General features: G+C 43.8%; 1 protein-coding gene across 8 annotated transcripts in view; it reads left to right on the forward strand.

Moving 5' to 3' along the window:
• USH2A (usherin) overlaps positions 1 to 21,761 on the forward strand; it is a 739,769-nt gene that overhangs the window by 40,912 nt on the left and 677,096 nt on the right. For all 8 annotated transcript variants that reach the window (XM_083175163.1, XM_083175160.1, XM_083175162.1 and 5 more), the window contains exons 3-8: positions 592 to 727; positions 6,151 to 6,214; positions 8,345 to 8,636; positions 12,751 to 12,935; positions 14,212 to 14,433; positions 15,717 to 15,810. In XM_083175163.1, coding sequence (XP_083031289.1) covers positions 592 to 727; positions 6,151 to 6,214; positions 8,345 to 8,636; positions 12,751 to 12,935; positions 14,212 to 14,433; positions 15,717 to 15,810 — 993 coding nt within the window. The remainder of the gene's footprint in view (positions 1 to 591; positions 728 to 6,150; positions 6,215 to 8,344; positions 8,637 to 12,750; positions 12,936 to 14,211; positions 14,434 to 15,716; positions 15,811 to 21,761) is intronic.

Below are 21,761 nucleotides of genomic sequence, written 5' to 3' on the forward strand. Positions count from 1 at the left end.
TGCATTTTCTTATCAGTGATGCATCTAAAGAATATTTTGATTTATATTTAATATACCGCCTCCTTTTCACATTTCTGTTTTCATTGGGGCGGCGTTTACCCGCTTGCAAGGCCCCGGATATATACTTCCTGTGTGCTTTGTTGTGTGTTTCATCTCCGTTTTACACTAGCTTTACTATGTGTGGTTTGCTTTGTTGGGATTAATGTAATGCAGTGTCATTAGCACTCTCAACAGCTGCCGCTTTCTTGGAGAACATATTGTCTATCTTCTTCCTCTGCCATTGCTAACATATTTGGAAGTTCTTCCAAACTTCCAGGAAAGTAGGCTAGGCCTCCTATGTACCGGCAACGTCCCGTGTGAAACAATATTAAACATGAGGTCATGATGGCACCAATCAGATTGTCACATCCATCCCTTACAGTATTTGCCCTTTTACCCCCAATCTGATGATACAGTACTTGGCAGTAGACAATTGCGTCTATATGTGTTGTTTGTGTAATTGTACAGGATGTAAGAAACCTGGAATGTCTCCCAACCTTACATAGGCATTCCCTTTATTGGTATTTTCTTTTGTTTTTTTCCACATTGAAGCTTCACTACACCAAGATAAGTTTCTTCATCAATGGACCTGATGAAGACTTTGCAGCATTTGACTCAAGACATCTCACCGATCCAATTTATGATACTGCTAATGAGGCTTATATAAGACTTGGACAAAACGTCAATGGTATGAGTACCCGTCTAACGATTTCAACCCCCTTGTATCCAATTATCCTTATTTGCATAAAAGAAAACACATTTTGTATTTAGGTAATGTTTTGGGTTTTCTGAGTATTTGCGATCTGGGCAGCTATTGTTTTAAGAAATCAATGTTTGTTAAAGCAAGCGCGTAAAAGATCAAAGATTGTCCTCTACTCTTCCGATCAACTATTTCCAAGGTTATAGATTCGATTGTATCTATATCAATCCAAGATCACTTCAAGTTCTGCGAGTGTGAGAGAGACAATGGGGGGAATTTACTAAAGGAAATAAAAAAAAAAGGTATATTTGTATCCAGAAATACATTTATTTTTGACATTTACTATCCCGAAAATACGGCAATTCGTATTGATGTGCTATCAATACGAATACGAATTGCCGTATTTTCGGGATAGTAAATGTAAAAAATAAGTGTATTTCTAAAAACAAATACACCTATTTTTTACAAATTTCCTTTAGTAAATTTCCCCCAATGTGTCAATTCCAGCACAAAGCTTTGGTTGGCATGAAAGGATTTTTTTTTTTTTAAATAGTAGAAAGTGACCAAAGAAAATTCATGATAGTGAGCCAGAAAAATTACGAATTTTACGGTCTTCAATTTGTGACCTTACGTGATTGGCAGGGAGCATGGTTTGAAGTATTTAGTTCTGGATTCATACTGCTTAGGAAAGAATATCTTTTTTTTACCCGATCTAGAACCCGCTCCCACCTAGAGGACAGTTATGGCTTCAAGGCAGCCAATAATTATTCAAACTGACCTTCAGTAAGTTGCAGTGTATTCCATTCTTTATATACCTGGTCTCTGGCACTACTCCTGACAGGGCTGTGGAGTCGGTAGATAAATGTTCCGACTCCGACCCCGACTCCGACTCCTCGTACTTCTGACCCCGACTCCTCGACTCCGACTCCTCTGTATTAATATGCAAATGTATTTGATACATTCCTTGCACCACACTTAAAAACCTAGGATAGACAGTTTCTTCCAGAAACATGTACACATGTCTACCCTCATACAGACAAGCAGGCATGCAGGTTTTAAAATAAATATAAACACTAACAGTTGAATCCAAGAAGCTGTTCCATCAAGTCCTTCTAAGCTCTTCTAGCTATAGAGAAGAATATTCACTCAATAGGAAACGTTCAGAAGTGTGGAGCATGAGTTCCGCATGCTTTGTGACGACAACAAAAATCAACGAGCCACAATCTCCGCTGGTTGCTTGATGGTCACCGTTCAATTCATGGACACAAGGAACAATTTCTTTACCAAATCGTTACTGGCGACGAAAAATGGTGCCTGTACATCAATATGAACCAGCGTAAGGAATGGCTTAGCCAAGGTAAACAAACGACCCCGCGCATGAAACAAGATCTTCATCCGCGTAAAAAGATGTTGTGCGTATGGTGGGAGAGCTTGGTTGAATGAATTTTTTGAGTCTACACCAGGTGATTTCTACCAACGAGGTATTGAAAACCTTATTGAACGTTGGAAATAAGTTGTAAACTACAAGGGAGAATACATTTATAAGTATTGGTGTTCCGAATTGTGCGCTGCGTGCCATATAGTGAAGCACATGAAAAGCATGCTTTTTCACAGTCACTTAAGTGTTCGTTTTGCGGTTACGTGAGGCACTGCATGCATTGGTCTTTATTCTTACAGTAGAGAAGTCATTAATTATAATTTTCAGAGTCGGAGTTGGTGCATTGTTTGCCGACTCCGACTCCAGGTACTCGAAATTGCCTCAGACTCCGACTCCTCGACTCCGACTCCACAGCCCTGACTCCTGACACCAAATAGCCAAACTGAGCTCTGAGAAGAATGGATACTCAAACCCAAAGTATTGAAGAGTTTTTGAAAAAACAGGAACAGTTAACCAAGGCCTTCTCTACATCAAGGATCATTGGTCTTTCCACAGTTAACAATCAAATCGGTTTCTCTTAATCTTTTGCATCCCTGTAGTTTAGGTAATTTTATCGAAAGACAAACGTTTTACGACCAATTTGGTCTAGTCTTCTAAAGCCTTGTATTAAGAAAAAAAGAGACAAGGGTGTTTGTATTTGGAGATGTTTTTCAAAACTTTCCTCACAAAAATATTTATTCCTCTATTTCTGAAGCTTAGACATATACTTGATATATTAGCTAATACAATCAGTTACCCACACACATCCACCTTATAGCCCCCCCCCCCCCCCCCCCCCCAAAATAAAATAAGATGTGGTGTGACGAGATTATAGGCACAGAATTTCTCTGATGCATCTCAGCCTTCATTGATCTCCCATTTATGGGACGTTGAACGATGAATATATCTACAGTAACTTGTTTAAGGCAGCAAATTACATTTTAGGCCAATATGACTTATAAAACATGAAAAATAAATATGTGTCTGTAAGGTGGATGTTCTTGGATAACATACCCCCAAGGAATGATGTAGCTCTTGATCCCTTAAAATGTTACAAATACTAATACATTATTACTGCTAGGATAATTTGCAATGCTAATGATGATGACAAAATGACCCAAGATGTGAAGTAGACAGGCTACATGTGCCTCTGAATGACCTCCGCTTCGCTCCTAATCTGCAGACCTGTCCTAATGTTGACCACCTCTTTGTATGATATCTGCAAATTTCATGGACAGGAACACATATACTGTAGCATATACAGTTGCATGTCTCAGAAACAGAATGAGGTACAGCTTTGGTACCTACACCTTAGCTCTACCTGATTCGTCTCCAATACACCCATAAACTGGACATTTCAAATATCAAAAAATCAATCCAACAATCTAGTTTGGGAGTTGTTTGATGGCAAAATGTCTCCCTTGAAGTGACAAACTGGATTTCTAGAGAGAATTTGGGCAATGCAGAGATGTGTGTATGCATACGTATGACTAGGTGGATCTCGTGCACCAGATACGGGGCAGCTGAAGTGGGAACTTATAACTGTGCTCATCTCCATCACCATCACACAACCACATAACTACATCACCTTCACATAACCACATCACATCACACGACCCTGTCACCATCACACAACCACATAACCATCACATCACCATTACACAACCACATCACCATCACACAACCACTTCACCATCACACAACCACATCACCATCACACAGCTACATGACCATTACATAACTACATCACCATCACACAACCACATCACCATCACACAACCACATCACCATCACACAACCAGATCACCATCACACAACCACATCACCATCACATAACCACATCACCATCACACAACCACATTGCCATCACATAACCACATCACCATCACACAACCACATCACCATCACATAACCACATCACCATCACATAACCACATCACCATCACACAACCACATCACCATCACACAGCTACATGACCATTACATAACTACATCACCATCACACAACCACATCACCATCACACAACCACATCACCATCACACAACCACATCACCATCACATAACCATATCAACATCACACAACCACATCACCATCACACAACCACATCACCATCACAAAACCACGTCACCATCACACAACCCTGTCACCATCACACAAACCTGTCACCATCACACAACCACATCACCATCACACAACCACTTCACATCACATAACCACATCACCATCACAAAACCACGTCACCATCACACAACCCTGTCACCATCACACAAACCTGTCACCATCACACAACCACATCACCATTACATAACCACATCACATCACATAACCACATCACCATCACACAACCACATCACCATCACACAACCACATCACCATCACACAACCACATCACCATCACACAACCACATCACCATCACATAACCATATCAACATCACACAACCACATCACCATCACACAACCACATCACCATCACAAAACCACGTCACCATCACACAACCCTGTCACCATCACACAAACCTGTCACCATCACACAACCACATCACCATCACACAACCACTTCACATCACATAACCACATCACCATCACACAACCACATCACCATCACACAACCACTTCACCATCACACAACCACATCACCATCACACAGCCATAGTCACCACACCGTCATATAACCACATAACCATCACACAACCACATCACCATCACACAACCACATCACCATCACATAACCATATCAACATCACACAACCACATCACCATCACACAACCACATCACCATCACAAAACCACGTCACCATCACACAACCCTGTCACCATCACACAAACCTGTCACCATCACACAACCACATCACCATTACATAACCACATCACATCACATAACCACATCACCATCACACAACCACATCACCATCACACAACCACATCACCATCACACAACCACATCACCATCACACAACCACATCACCATCACACAACCATAGTCACCACACCGTCATATAACCATAGCCATATCACTATCAGCCAACCTGAGGCCTGATGCTGACATGATATTTCTGCACGGCCAGAGGCAGAACTCTGGGAGGCAATGGAGTCATCTGCCGCCGGGCTCCTGCTCTCAAGGGGGCACCTCTCCACCACTGCCAGTTTAAATCCATTAATTGAAAGCCATCAAAATAGCTTCTGTGGCTGAGTTCTGAAATATATATGTGTTCTCCCTCTCTTTCTGTATATACATACAGTATTTAATATATATTTCATAACAGACTATATATTTTGAATAACGTTGTGTGTGTGTGTGTGTGTGGGGGGGGGGGGGCACCAATATTCATCTTGCCTCCGGGCAACTGGGACAAACTTATGCCACTGTGCACGGCTAATGCTTTCATAGGACACCACATACTGTATCTGAACGGAACCTGCCCTTTAATAATGTTGGATACTTGGAATCTTACTATTTGCACCACAACAGTTTTCCTGTCCTTAGAATATGATTAATTAAAATCTAAATGCTTTCCAGCAGCTGCTGGCACCTAGAATCCGAGATCCCTCTTTTGTCTTTATGTTACGTCTTTAAAGAACAATTGTAACTATCTCTTTGCTAATTAAAGGTGGCACTTGGACTGGCTCATTACTTGAGCTTAATGAGGCGGCCTCCATGCCACCTTGCTAATCAGCATAAAGAATGGTACAAAATCTTCTTCACAGAAAATATGAATCTTATTCTCCTGGTAAAGAATGAAGGCGCGGTTATCATTTGTTACTTGTGTGCGGCAGTGTCAGAGATTAACCGCAGCAAATTGTGGCTTTCAAGTGTTTTTTATTGGAAGTCTTGAAAGACCTTAAAAGAGGCTGGAACGTACTGTATAGTTGGGACCTGTGGTTCCCCAACAGCCGGGGTAAGGATAAATAGAACTGGGCAACGCATTTTCATTTATGAGAAAAAAATAGAATTTGTAAAGTCAATTACATTTCTATTTGCATATATTACCAGGTTCAGAACAATTTATTGGCAGAATGCAGGATTTCCGGTGGTATACGGAGGCTCTTACTAACAGGTAACATTTAAATATTATTTTATCTTTATTCTATTTCATTTTCGTTAAAATCAACCAAACGTTCGCAGGAACCATGTGATATTCAAAGTTCCTTAATGTGACAGAGCTAAGATTCATTAGGATAAAGCTTATCAACTATCCAGGAACCAGTATCCTGCATATCATTTATTATAAATCAAACCTCATGAATATTAATTAGGTTGCACACAGATGTCACTGTTTCTTAACAAATTGATAGGCTGCATGCAAATTCCACACATTAAGTGGATGTCTGCTCTGATTGGAATGTTCTCCTGCTTGTGCGCGTTTTAACACCGCGCACATTCCACAATGTTACGGTTTATTTGTGCATCCTTGTGTTCCGCGGTCGTGGGATAGTGGGTGTGTCTTCTCATGAAGAATTTGGCATCCGATTGGCTCATCATGGTTTCAGTCCTATCAAGTATCACGTTCTTTCGATATGTCCGATATCTACTTTCCCCAAATCTTTTTTTTTTTTTTTTGGGGGGGGGGGGGGGGGGGGCAGAATTTAGCCTCATGATGTAGGTATGCTATTCCTTATCTGTATAGGCAGAGGACAATTATCTGTTATGCAATTGGATCATTTGGGAGCTGAGGGGTCCAGGATTTGATGATACATTTTTATGTATGTGTGTCTGACCCCCAACTGATTTGTGTATTTCATTTACACTTTGAAAAGCAGAAGTCCAGGCGGGGGGTGTGGGGTGGCGGGCAGGGGCAATTTGCATATGGAAACGCCCAGTGTTTCATGGGCGTGCCCATGAGAATACTGGGCATTCCAACGCAAATTGTCCGGTGACGCAGGTGCGTGGGGTGGGCAGCAGATGTCAGCAGATGTCAGCTGCCCGCCCTGTCCATAGAGGTGTCTCAGATCTTCGAGTGCTGAATAAATCATTTGATGGTCACCGACCATCGTATGATTTCATCCCCGTACCCAGGGCAAATCACCCGTTCACATGCTGGGGGTTGGGGGGGCAGTCGTGCGGGCAGCATGTGGCCTTTGGTGGACTCGCAAGCTATGACATTTGCAGCCTTGCGAGTCAACCAGAATAAGGGCCAAGGCTTCTGAAGGACCTTGGACAAGATGGACCTCGCACAAGGCTCCTGATGAAGCGCGCACAAATCTCCTGATGGACAACGCACAAGGCTCCTGATGGATCTCGAACAAGGCTCATGATGGACCTCACACAAGGCTCCTGAGGGATCCCGCACAAGGCTAAAGATGGATCTCGCACAAGGCTAAAGATGGATCCCACACAAGGCTCCTGATGGATCCCACACAAGGCTCCTAATGGAACGCGCACAAGGCTTTTGATGGACCACACACAAGGCTAAACCTGGATCTCGCACAAGGATCCTGATGGATCCCACACAAGGCTCCTGATGGACCGCGCACAAGGCTCCTGATGGACCGCGCACAAGGCTCCTGATGGACAACACACAAGGCTAAACATGGATCTATCACAAGGCTCCGGATGGATCCCACACAAGGCTCCTAATGGAACGCGCACAAGGCTTTTGGTGGACCACACACAAGGCTAAACCTGGATCTCGCACAAGACTCCTGAAGGCCCTCGCACAAGTCTCCTGAAGGCCCTCGCACAAGTCTCCTGATGGACCTCGCACAAGGCTCCTGATGGACCTCGCACAAGGCTCCTGATGGACCTCGCACAAGGCTAAAGATGGATCCCGCACAAGGCTCCTGATGGATCCCACACAAGGCTCTCCTCATGGTTCATGGTCATGCTCTTCCAATGGATCCCTTAATGTTCTACCCATTGGGTCTTTCCTCAAACAGACAGGATGTTGCTAATGCCACAGATTTCCCATTAATATAAGGAGGAGTTTGAATAAGGCTGCTCCTGTTTGATAGATGCAAGTAGCAGTAATAGTGAGGAGCGGTTACTGAACCATTACAGAACACAGGGTGCCCCCATATGGGGAGGGGCGCTTGGTCCAGCGAAATAGTATTAATTTCCAGGCTTATGAACCCTTTAATTAGATACAGAATTGATTTACAGTATCTATTTGTGCCTTTCAGCCTTATCAGTTCTTCTTTTCGCCAGTGCAGATTTACTTGTGCGGTAACCTTGCTTTGTGTTCCAACAGAGAGATCATGGAAGTGTTCTCTGAGAAGTTTCCGCCTTTGCCCATTCAGTCAGATTGCCGGTGTCCTGGCAGCCACCCACGTCCCGAGCAGATTGCCGGAAGATTCTGCCACCCAAATGGAGTGCATGCCGCAACGAAGGACAAAGTTTTGAGGCTGAATCCCGAGTCTCACCCACTGTCCTACATGAACGATAATGATCTTCACACCACGTGGATCTCCTCCCTGCTCTCTGCTGCAGACACTGACAGCGGCGTAGCCATAACCCTGGACCTAGCCAGCGGCCAATATCAGGTACCATTACTACTGGGGTTCCGGGCCATATGTCCAAGCCGACAGTCAATAGGATGACTACTATTCGTTGACAGGCAAAAGGTCGACATGCACTTGGTGAACAGAAAATGTCGACAGACACAATAGGTTAACATGGCAATGGCCGACACATGAAAAGGTCGACATACGATTTTCACAATTTTCTTCTTTCTTAGGACTTTTTTAAGCTTAACAATCCACTACAGTTTGGAACGGTAAAGTGTCTGAGCGGATTAAGCCACGTGAGGGTATACACTAATCGGAGGTCCATTTTGACAGATGTCGACATAGACACCAAAAAACATAAAAAAAAACTAATGTTAAACTTTTCCTGTGACAAACATTTCCATGTTGAACTATTGCTTGTCTCATCCTTTTTATCCATGTTAATCTATTGCATGTCAACCTTTTTTCATGTCGATCATTCATGGTCAACCTAATAATTGTTGACCTTGTGATCTACACCGTACTACTGTATATGAGCTACAATCATCCTGGTGATAGGGGTTAGTTTGGGTTGTGGAGTGTGCAGGGTGATCATTGGTGCCGCTCTTTTATATCCTGCCAGTGCGCCATAGTGACCTGTCTCGGAGCGCCATTCGCCGAGACACACAAGCGTGTCACATGTGCATGTCCCATTGCCGCGAATAGGGCGAGCCTCAGGTGACCAGCACGCTACAGATGGGCAAAACGGGTCACTAGCGAGAGCTGGGATCCAGCAGATCAGTCAGTGAAAAGTATCTTTTAGGCGGAACAATGGTTTGCTTTGAAAAAAGGGGTAATTTGTTAATAACGAAGCATACTTTGTCTTACAATCATTTATTCCCTTTATTTTTTACTTAAAAAAAAAACATTGAGCTGAACAAATAAGAACATACATAAACGAGTAAAACACTGATCGATAGCTGGGTGCATAATCGCCATCGATGGCAACCATCGATGGCGTCTGCACCGATGGCCATCCCTAGCAGCAGCAGCCTTGTTATTCTTTCTTTTACTTGCAGTCACAGAAATGAACTCAGTCTTCGGAGTCAGTACATCTCAGCTGCCACAGGTGGCAGTGCTGAGCTCAGGAAAATGCATTGTAATTAAAAACGAAACTGAAAGTAAAAGAACAACGGATCACCTTTTTGAGCTCGGCGGCTCAGTCGTTCTAGAATGGGATCCATCTCAAAGATTCGCTTAGTTCGCGAACGACCCATCTCTAAGGCATGCAGAGACTCCCTCTCTATATGCAGGAATGGTAAATGACGTACAGGACACTGCGCTTATTGTGCGTCTACACCGGTAACTCTATGATGTGTGGCAACCGAGATACAGGCGCAATGCGTTACGGTGTGCAGAAATGCGTATCATTGTCACACATCCATCCAGAACGTTACACTTGCCATATATTGGCCTTGTGTAACTGTCACCGAGACACCTCGGACTTTTAGAAGTTTTATTGTTAATATATTTTTTTTAACTCTTAATCCATAATAGTAACAGTTTCAAACCTACATTTGTAAACGTTTAATGGCGGTAATGTTATTGCTGCGCGCCAGGAAAGGTGATCGCTGGCGAGATGTCTGAGGTCATTCCTGATTCACAGCGCAATAAAATGTACTAACCATGGCAGCATTGCAGGAGCTAAAGATAGTAATTTATGCCCTCCGGTTCTGACTGAGCGAGGGGCGTAACAATAGGTCTCTATGCTGAGAACGCAACTAAACGAATCAGTAAAACATACAGTCATGTTCCGATGGATAGATAGATGGTGTGCCAGCGTTCATACTACTGACACCAGCACCCTGACTGGCATCAGTGAATGAACGGTTATACATTCATACACAGCGAAGGAAGGAACCCCATCCTGTATGTCTGTCCCCCACAATCTCACTCCACCCACAGTGTCCTGGACAGCACTTCTCCTGTAATCCCGCGTCCATTATACTCTGCGCGCAGAATAATAGCCCCTGTACTAACAGCTTCATCTCCCAGCTCCGTCCTCTTCCGTATATATCCCCGTAGTGATTATGATGTATGCTCATAATTATCCTGACTAGTGCTCTTATAATTCTCAGCTAATTAGTGTCGCTGAATGCTGCACAGGCAAAGTCAACATTGGTTAAAGTCTGTACCCAGTGAATACACAGTATTACTATTCCATTCAGCGTTCTGCGATACATGTCTACAAGCATCTGCCGGAGCTTTCAGACCCACTGTAAGGTTACATTATATCTTATCCATACTGTGTAATGTGTATACTCTGCACTGTACTGCTCCAATCACTGAGAATGTGCGTAATCACTGCTCAGTGTATCCCAGGCACATATACTACTGCTCTCTCCTGCTGTAACCCAGGCACATATACTACTGCTCTCTCCTGCTGTAACCCAGGCACATATACTACTGCTCCCTCCCGCTGTAACCCAGGTACATATACTACTGCTCTCTCCTGCTGTAACCCAGGTACATATACTTCTGCTCTCTCCCGGTGTAACCCAGGCACACGTACTACTGCTCTCTCCTGCTGTAACCCAGGCACATATACTACTGCTCTCTCCTGCTGTAACCCAGGCACATATACTACTGCTCTCTCCTGCTGTAACCCAGGCACATATACTACTGCTCTCTCCTGCTGTAACCCAGGCACATATACTACTGCTCTCTCCTGCTGTAACCCAGGCACATATACTACTGCTTTCTCCTGGTGTAACCCAGGCACATATACTACTGCTTTCTCCTGGTGTAACCCAGGCACATATACTACTGCTCTCTCCTGCTGTAACCCAGGCACATATACTACTGCTCTCTCCTGCTGTAACCCAGGCACATATACTACTGCTCTCTCCTGCTGTAACCCAGGCACATATACTACTGCTCTCTCCTGCTGTAACCCAGGCACATATACTACTGCTCTCTCCTGCTGTAACCCAGGCACATATACTACTGCTTTCTCCTGCTGTAACCAAGGCACATATACTACTGCTCTCTCCCGGTGTAACCCAGGCACATATACTACCGCTCTTTCCCAGGCACATATACTACTGCTCTCTCCCGGTGTAACCCAGGTACATATACTACTGCTCTCTCCTGCTGTAACCTAGGCACATATACTACCGCTCTCTCCTGCTGTAACCCAGGCACATATACTACCGCTCTCTCCCGGTGTAACCCAGGCATATACTACCGCTCTCTCCCGGTGTAACCCAGGCACATATACTACTGCTCTCTCCTGCTGTAACCCAGGCACATATACTACTGCTCTCTCCTGCTGTAACCCAGGCACATATACTACTGCTCTCTCCTGCTGTAACCCAGGCACATACACTACTGCTCTCTCCTGCTGTAACCCAGGCACATATACTACTGCTCTCTCCTGCTGTAACCCAGGCACATATACTACTGCTCTTTCCCGCTGTAACCCAGGCACATATACTACCGCTCTCTCCTGCTGTAACCCAGGTACATATACTACTGCTCTCCTACTGTAACCCAGGCACATATACTACTGCTCTCTCCTGCTGTAACCCAGGCACATATACTACTGCTCTCTCCTGCTGTAACCCAGGCACATATACTACAGCTCTCTCCTGCTGTAACCCAGGCACATACACTACTGCTCTCTCCTGCTGTAACCCAGGCACATATACTACTGCTCTCTCCTGCTGTAACCCAGGCACATATACTACTGCTCTCTCCTGCTGTAACCCAGGCCCATACACTACTGCTCTCTCCTGCTGTAACCCAGGCACATATACTACTGCTCTCTCCTGCTGTAACCCAGGCACATATACTACTGCTCTTTCCCGCTGTAACCCAGGCACATATACTACCGCTCTCTCCTGCTGTAACCCAGGCACATATACTGCCCTGGCAGCTTAGGGTTACTCAGCAGAGTGGCATGTACTGCCATGGATTTGTTTTAGGGGATCAGAACAGTGACGCTTCCAATAATATATTGACCCCCAGACATTTGAGGGGTCGGTTTGGGGAATGTCCTTTAGAACTGTGTAACTATAAATGATTTCCAATGACACTCAGAAGCGTAAGCGCAGATCTGAGCTCCGCTCGCCATGATTTTCTGTTGCTTATTGCTTTGTGTCACTTTCAGGTATTTTACATAACTGTGCGGTTTTATAGCCCAATGCCGAAGGCTTTAGTCATCCAGAGGAAGAAGCAGCCGAGCTCGGCCTGGGAGGACTGGCAGTATCTGGCAAGTGCCTGTGATGTCTTCGGAATGGAGGACAACGGCCTTCTAGAGTATCCAGATTCTGTCAACTGTCTCCGACTCCCCAAGTACGGTGACTCACTCACAAGCTGCCGTCCTGTAGCTCAGAGCATCTACTTTCTCTGCATAGTGTGTGTGTATATATATTTAATAAGCAATTGACTAGATAAAAAATATAGTTTACTACAGTGGTTCCCAAACTGTGTGCCTAGGCACCCTGGGGTGCCTCAGGCTACTTGCAGGGGTGCCTTGGGTTGGTGGATCAGGATCAATTCATATTAGTTATGTGCAATGTAACAGGCAAAAGCAGTAGTGGCTGCCAATCATAATATATTTTTTGACAAACAGGAGCAAATCCTGTCCCTCACCAGATAACTGTGACATATAAACACAATGCACTTACTTTTATATTTGTTCCTGAATTTGTCAATAAGAAACATTTGGCCTAGGGGTGCCTTGAAAACATTTTGGTGCTCTAGGGTGCCGTGATTCAAAAAAGTTTGGGAACCTCTGGTTTACTATATTTTAAACCATATTGGAGGTTTATGTGTGTGTGTATATATATATATATATATATATATATATATATATATATATATATATATATATATATAAAAAATTTATGTCAAATTCTTATTTTATGTTTACAACGTTAATGCCAAACTTATCACTGCCTTTATTTCTCTCTATCCGGGTTGGAGAATGGAGAATCGTTATTTTGATTGACAGATCCCATTCATACTGTACAGTACCAGTTTTTATATTAATGAATTCCATACCATAGAAGCAAAATTACATTCTATTATATAATATTTGCATTTGAGAGGAAGGTCTATCTAACGTCTATATTATTTACATGAAAACACTATTATGGAATATATTTGAAAGGTCATTGGCCCCCCCACCACCACCACCCACCCCTACTTTCACCCTGAAAAGCAAACTACCGGGTCAGACCTTTCTACCCGGTAATTGGAATTCGACACAAGTCATTTTCTTGTGTGAAAGAGTCAACCTGGTTCAAAATTCCCAGTTCTGTGACCAAGGTATTTACCAGGGTTGAAGACCTGGGAATTTTGACCCAGGTTGACCTTTTCTCACAGAAGACATAATAGTGTTAACCAGCAAATTATTGGGTAGAAATGTCAGACCCAGCACTTTGCTTTTCTGTGTGAAGAGGGGGTCAGACCTGCAAAACAACCAGGCACTCAAATGCCATGTAAAAGTTGGGATGTAAGGGCTTTACTGTAAGTTACCCCATAACCCCCCAAGAATAATGCAGTTCAAAGTTTTCACCGTAGGGGGTAAATGCTGTTTATATCTCCATGTGCAATACCTTCCCAGGGACACTCCGACCTCGCAGGGAAATGTCACCCTTAGCCTTCTGATGCCAGAACCTAATCACCGTCCGGGATACAATGACTTTTATCAAACCCGCGACCTCCAGGAATTTGTGACGGCTTCTCTGGTGAGGATTCAACTGATCGGCCAACACCACACACAGGACCCCGGGGTGAGCCCCAGACACCGCTACTATGGCATAAGTGAAATTACAATCAGTGGAAGGTGAGTGCTACACAATAAAACCAAAATATAAGAAGTTACATCACTGACAAAGAGTGACATCGCTGGCACAGAGTGACATCACTGACAAAGAGTGACATCGCTGGCACAGAGTAACCACTGTGAGACGATCCCAAATTGTCCCATCCATCTCTCAGAAATGAGTGAAATTACTGACGTATGTGTTCTCTCATTCATACTGACTGACTAATAGGGACATAGCCAGGGGGTGCAGGGGAGTGAGGTTGAATGTGAAAAACCCATGTCGACCTTCTTGACTGTTGACCTTCTCCATGTGTACCTAATGCTTGTGTCGACCTAAGGTCATGTCGACTTACTGCGGTCGACCAATGCATTTTGACCTCAGGTGTATCGACCTAACGACTATATAATATGTGGAGGAGTCTGTGGCACATATGGGGCATGTATAGGAGAGCATTGGCACATAAAGGGGCATGTAGAGGAGAGTGGTGGCACATTAGGGGCATGTAGAGGAGAGTGGTGGCACATAAGGGGCATGTAGAGGAGGGTTGTGGCACATAAGGGGCATGCAGAGGAGTCTGGTGGCAAATATGGGGCATCCAGAGGAGTCTAGTGGCAAATACGGGGCATGTGGTGGAGTCTAGTGGCAAATACGGGGCATGTGGAGGAGAGTAGTGGCACATAATGGGCATGTAAAGGAGAGTGGGGGCACATAAGGAGCATGTAGAGAGTGGTGCCACATAAGGGGCATGTGGAGGAGAGTGGTGGCACATAAGGGGCATGTAGAGGAGTCTGAAGACACATAAGGGGCATGTGGAGGAGAGTGGTGGCACATAAGGGGCATGTGGAGGAGTCTGGAGACACATAAGGGGCATGTGGAGGAGAGTGGTGGCATAAAAGGGGCATGTGGAGGAGTCTGGAGACACATAAGGCGCATGTGGAGGAGTCTGGTGCTATATAAAGGGCATGTGGAGGAGAGTGGTAGCACATAAGGGGCATGTGGAGGAGAGTGGTAGCACTTAAGGGGCATGTGGAGTAGTCTGGAGACACATAAGGGGCATGTGGAGGAGTCTGGTGCTGTATAAAGGGCATGTGGGCAGTCTGATATAAGGGGCAGATGAGATAAACTGGTGCCTTGGGAGCCGATTGTTCCATATTCACCCCCTTTACCCTCATGTGTAAAGCTGTCCAGGCCACTGGTGCCCCCATCGTGTCTACAAGACTGGCAAGGATTACAATCTGCATTAGATGATTAGACTTTCCTGTAACCAATAATGTATAATGTCATTGTATTACAATTGTAGGTGTAATTGCCATGGGCACGCTAAATCCTGTGACACGCGTGTTTCGCCTTACAAGTGCCTATGTGACGTGGAGAGCTACACCGGCGGGGATAATGTAAGACCATAATCTCTACCGGCTTTCTTATAGTAACTAATTATTAAATACTAATAGATGAAACTGCTAATTGTTCTAAGGTGTAACATTAAGCACTCCCACCCCATGATATGCCGACGTGCCACCTGTCTGTGCCGACGCACCACCTGTCTGTTACATACAGTATTATGGGGGAAATTTACTAAGCCAGGGGAATACAGCTTATCTGTGGTATGAATGGATATGACCGGGATCAGTCGTATTCTGGAGAAAATACAAATCCTGAATAAATGGACTAATCTGCCACATTCTACTGATTCGCCGTAGTTAACGGCCGCCAGATACTTACCGTGGGGCAGCATCGCCCTGTGTAAATAAATAAATAATTTTTAAAAAGGCGCGCAGTCCCCCAATTACATTTTATACTATAGTAGGGGACGGAGGCTTATTACATATACTATTGGGCAGGGGGTGCGGAGGCTCATTATAGTCTATACTTTGGGACGAGGAATCACTCTTTGTATTGTATATGAAGGGGGTTGTTATGCTACATTCTGTACTATAACAAGGATATAGGAATGTCACATGCCATGCGGGGTGGGGGGGGGGTGGAGGGCTGGTTATGTTGGACATACAGATAGGGAATGGGGTAGAGCACAATACTGGACATAAAGATAATAATGGACAAGCAGATGAGGGCGGGACGTGCACAACACATTGTATACAGTTAGTGATATCACATGACAAAGGAAACACGTGTCATGGGTAGAGTCATCTCTTGATCCAACTGTTGCATCTTTTGGCCAAATCTCCAGATCTACAGAACATTTTTGCATGGTCTACAGTTTGCATAATGGAGTCCCATAATATCCACTGAATTCCGCCAGTGTCGCTGCGTAGCCGCGCGTTACAGAACATCCGTTCCATGAAGAAGTTACATTATGTTTTCCTTTATTCACTACTCCACCGCAGCGGACCCCGTCACCATTGAGAGGAGCAGATAAGTGGTCTCTATGCACTAAACCCTTGAGAGCAGAAAAAGAAGGTTTTCTAGTGAGCGTCCCTGGGATTTTCAATAACCGTTTGTGTCACCTTTATCTGGAATACATTATAATTCCTCCGATAAACAGAGCGCGCCGGGGCTATAAATTCCTCAGCGCTGTTGCCAGTTTAATATAAAATAAGTGAGACTGTAGTCTTTCATTAGCCGAACTGGCTACATCAAATTAATTGTGAGAGAGTATCTGCAAAACCTACACACGCACCTTTCCGGAAATAACAAGCAAATTGTTTTATTGTTACATTAAATTTTAATATTGCGCTTTCAGTGTCTTCTTTCCCAGGAAGCAAATTAAATAAATCTTTTGATATAAAGACATATCTTTTTACTGCTCGGAAAAATGCCTTAATCAGTTAACCAGCATGCCCTCCTGTTGCTAGCGTTTCCCATGCCGCTCAGATTTTCCACCAGGCAGGTATATCTTGTGTTGCAGGCTGCCAGGTTGCTGTTGTTTCTTATCTCCCTGCTCTTTTATGTCTTCTTATAATATAATTATCAGAGCAGCACATTACATTGCGCATTTGTAGTGACCAAATTCTCCTCTCCGAGAGGAAAATGATTTCTTCACTTATTTTATTATTAATATTCGCTCTTCAAAGTCACATATTCATTTCCAGTAAATAATTTATTATATTTTTGTATGTGATAAAAAAAGGTGAATTCGTTTAGGGAAAATCACTGTAAAATGAGGAGTCCAATTGAAAGGATTAAATGATTACATTAAATAAGCATTAAGGGACTACGTACAATATATACTCTGTCTGTGTGTATGTATGATGTATGTATGTGTGTGTGTGTGTGTGTGTGTGTGTGATATATAGATAGAGATAGAAATATATATATATATATATATATATATGCTGTGTGTTAGCCGGCACTCCCAATGTGTGGTCAAATATATGCTGACCCGGTGCCTTCCAATCTGGACCCACAGGTCCTGGTACACGGTATAGAAATCAGGCGGCACTCTCGGATTTAGAAAAAGCGTGAAAAGATGCTATTTATTGTCCAACATGTTTTGGGCATACGTGGCCGTCCTCAGGGATCAACAACCCTGAGGACGGCCACGTATGCTCAAAACATGTTGGACAATAAATAGCATCTTTTCACGCTTTTTCTAAATCCGAGAGTGCCGCCTGATTTCTATACCGTGTGTGTGTGTGTGTGTATATATATATATATATATATATATATATATATATATATATATATATATATTAGCCAATGCCGGCACCCAGATAGAGGGAATCCCAACAGAGTTCCGGGAGTATACTTACCTGCCCCCGTAAACCTAACTCTCCCGCTCCATAGCCTAACCTTTGCCGCTAGTACCTAACCCTATCCACCCACCTTGCAGTCTACCCCTAAGCCCCCCTCCACACCCTAATAATAATTCCCAACTACAGTAGAACCTAAATCTAACACCTGGCCAAATTCTTACCACGCCCTGAATACCTACACTTTTGGGTTGGTGTCAGTCGGGATTCTGGTGATGGCATTCCTGTGTCGGTCTCCTGATCACCAATTGGGATGCCACTGTTAGTATTTTGAGTTCCAGCATCACAACCGCACCACTTAAAGTCATAAAGGCCAAGAAGTATCAAACAGAAAATGCGTTAAAACACCATTTTTGGGGGTTTAGAGCATTTTCAGATGCATCAACGTGGGACCGCCACGTTTCTGCCACAGAGTGTAACACCAGCATTTTCTGGCTTTACCCTATAGAAGCCTATGGGCTTCTTTTCCCATCCCCCATCCCCAGCCACCCTGCACCAGAACCCGCCACCTGCACGGGCCAATGCTGCTGGCCCCCCTCACCTGCAGCCTCCTTCTGTGCTACCCGGACCAGTGACCTCCTCCCTGGCAGCAGTACGCCTTCTGGTTGCAGGGAGGAAGAGGAGGAGGAGCCTTGAAGTCTTGTTGCTCGTTTAGTACATATGTGATTAGTATCAATGCGATGATTGGCAGGATGTTCCACAATTGCTTAGTACATTCCACCCACAGTGATGTGACAGATCTGATTTAACCCATCATCTGGGATATATGATACATGGGTGGGGTATGATAATTGCTGACATTTTCTTATGATTACCATTCGGTTTGTCTTTTTACTTTGTTTTATTTATCAAATTCACAGTGCGACGGGGCAGTGCGATGAGATGTGCGCTCCCGAGCACATCCCGTCACACAGCACATAAAGTCTGTGCTGCCCATGCTTTTAGTACTAGATTGCATCGTATCTAGGACATATAGCCGCTGCTGTAGCACATTGTATGCTGTGTGTACTAGATACAGTCCAGGACTAAAAGCACAGCGTTCATCACACTGGCATATATTTAATGCCGTGGGCGAGCGGTGACTGCGAGCAGGACTTTTTGCTCGCAGTCACCGCTCACCCTGTCAGTATTCAACTGACACCCCTCATACGCAAATTCCCCCTCGCTCCGTTTTTTGAGCGAGGGGGAATTTGCGAATGTGCCTCCAAAAGCTGCGAGAGCCGAGGCTAATTACAGCGAGTTTGCTGCACTAGCCTCGGCTCTCGCAGTTTAGGGGAATCCTCGCCGTTCTGTGACGGCGAGGATTCCCCCGGAACGTTGCATAGTGTGAGCGGCCGGCGCGGGGGTTAAACTGCGAGGATCACTGGTTTTCTGTGATCCTCGCAGTATAACCCCCTTGCCGGCCGCTCGCACCGGCATTGAATACCTGCCACTGTGTATTGGCACCTTAACGGAACCAAAACCCAGTCCGGATCTCCAGAGGAAATCTCGTCTAAACCCAGTCCCAGTTCAGATCTTCCTGTGGTTCAGAATTCACTTTTTAAATCCAAATAAAAAATTGGAAAGACATTGATTTTTATAATTTTTTTTTTATTGTTTTTTTAACCAAACCGAATCAGAACTAGAACAGTTGAGGGTGTTTTTGCCAAAAGTCAATAAGGAGTTATAGTATGTACACGCGGTAAGATATGCCTTCCGATGTTGACGATATAGTCAACATTGTGTCGGCATCGCATGCAGATCGCATAGTTTTTAACCCTTGCGATCTGCTTGCGATCCCGATGCGCGTTCACGTATCGCAAGACAGATAGTCTTGGCTGCATTGACTATATAGTGCAGATCTGCACTGTATAGTCAAAATTGTGCCACTGCATGCCGTGCGATGCGAGTCCCGATACGATCTGATCGCATCGGGACTCGCAGAGCACGGCATATCCTACCGTGTGTACACACCATTACAACCCAAACCACAGGGTTCCGCGCACAACTCCAATTTGTATGATTTATAATGGAGCCTGCCATGGGGCACTTGCTGAAGAGTCCGTCACCTGCTCCATTTCAGCTCCTAATTCTTTCCTGTTTAATCCAAAGTAAAGTTACAGTCTTGAGCGTAACTGCTGATTAATGCACAATAATAAGTGAGCAGTCGTTGTGCCAGGAAAAAATGATGAAAAATGCATGTCAAACTTTTTGTAAGTCAACCTTTTTCATATCGAAGTTTTGCTTGTGTCGACGTATTGACAATATCGACCTTATGCATGTCGATGTTTTGTCAAGGCCAAGAGTGCGAAAGGAGATTATTTGTTGGCACAAAACTAATAAGGGGATTCCCTATGAAAGAAATGTGCCCAAGAAATGCGGTGAACACGTTGAATATTCTGCACATTTTGATCATCTCTGGTCTGCTGCAAACTTAAATGACAATGCGGTTTGTATTCACATTGTGCCGTTAATGCTGGAGCCCGGACACAGGACAATGTTCTACACATCTCTGGAGGAGTCAGAAAGCGAATAACTTAGTAATTAGAAGTACAGCGCTCCCTCTGCAAACAGCGACAAGGCTCCTGGAGGCATCAGTTCAGCGCTGAAGAATGTAAAACAAGGTGGGATTACAATGCAGAAACATGATTGCCGCATAAATCACCGCTCCGGCAACAGAAGGAATATACTAATTTAAATGGAAAAAAATATCTTCATTTTATCATAAAGAGTAATCCTGTGCAATGACCTTTCCACAGATCTGTCATACGCAGTCATTAAGTGCACGAGGGGGACAGTCCCACTGCGACATGTCCTGGAACCGCAGTAAATTGAAATCCCCTAACGATACAGCACCTTCTCTCCCATTTAATGGTTCTCTCATAATGTCGAATCCTTCTCCCTGTAATGTGTCTCCTGGAGTAAAGGCTATAAAACGCTACAAATGAGACGGGTGGAGGAAATACATAGCGCTCTGATTTCTGTGTGTACTGTATGTCTCTAGCGCCCACAATGGGCTATGCTACTGATCGCCTTGGGTTGTATACATGGTATACATGCTACACGTTATTTATGCCTTCATTCTCTTACTATGCTTTATTACATCTTATTACACATTATTACATCTTATTACACATTACTACATCTTATTACGCCTTCATTCTCTTATTACACATTACTACATCTTATTACACATTACTACATCATATTACGCCTTCATTCTCTTATTACACATTACTACATCTTATTACACATTACTACATCTTATTACGCCTTCATTCTCTTATTACACATTACTACATCTTATTACGCCTTCATTCTCTTATTACACATTACTACATCTTATTACACATTACTACATCTTATTACACATTACTACATCTTATTACGCCTTCATTCTCTTATTACACATTACTACATCTTATTACACATTACTACATCTTATTACGCCTTCATTCTCTTATTACACATTATTACATCTTATTACGCCTTCATTCTCTTATTACACATTATTACATCTTATTACGCCTTCATTCTCTTATTACACATTATTACATCTTATTACGCCTTCATTCTCTTATTACACATTATTACATCTTATTACGCCTTCATTCTCTTATTACACATTATTACATCTTATTACGCCTTCATTCTCT

Source organism: Crinia signifera, chromosome 3 (genome assembly GCF_055691185.1).
Source record: "Crinia signifera chromosome 3, ASM5569118v1, whole genome shotgun sequence".
Taxonomy (NCBI): domain Eukaryota; kingdom Metazoa; phylum Chordata; class Amphibia; order Anura; family Myobatrachidae; genus Crinia; species Crinia signifera.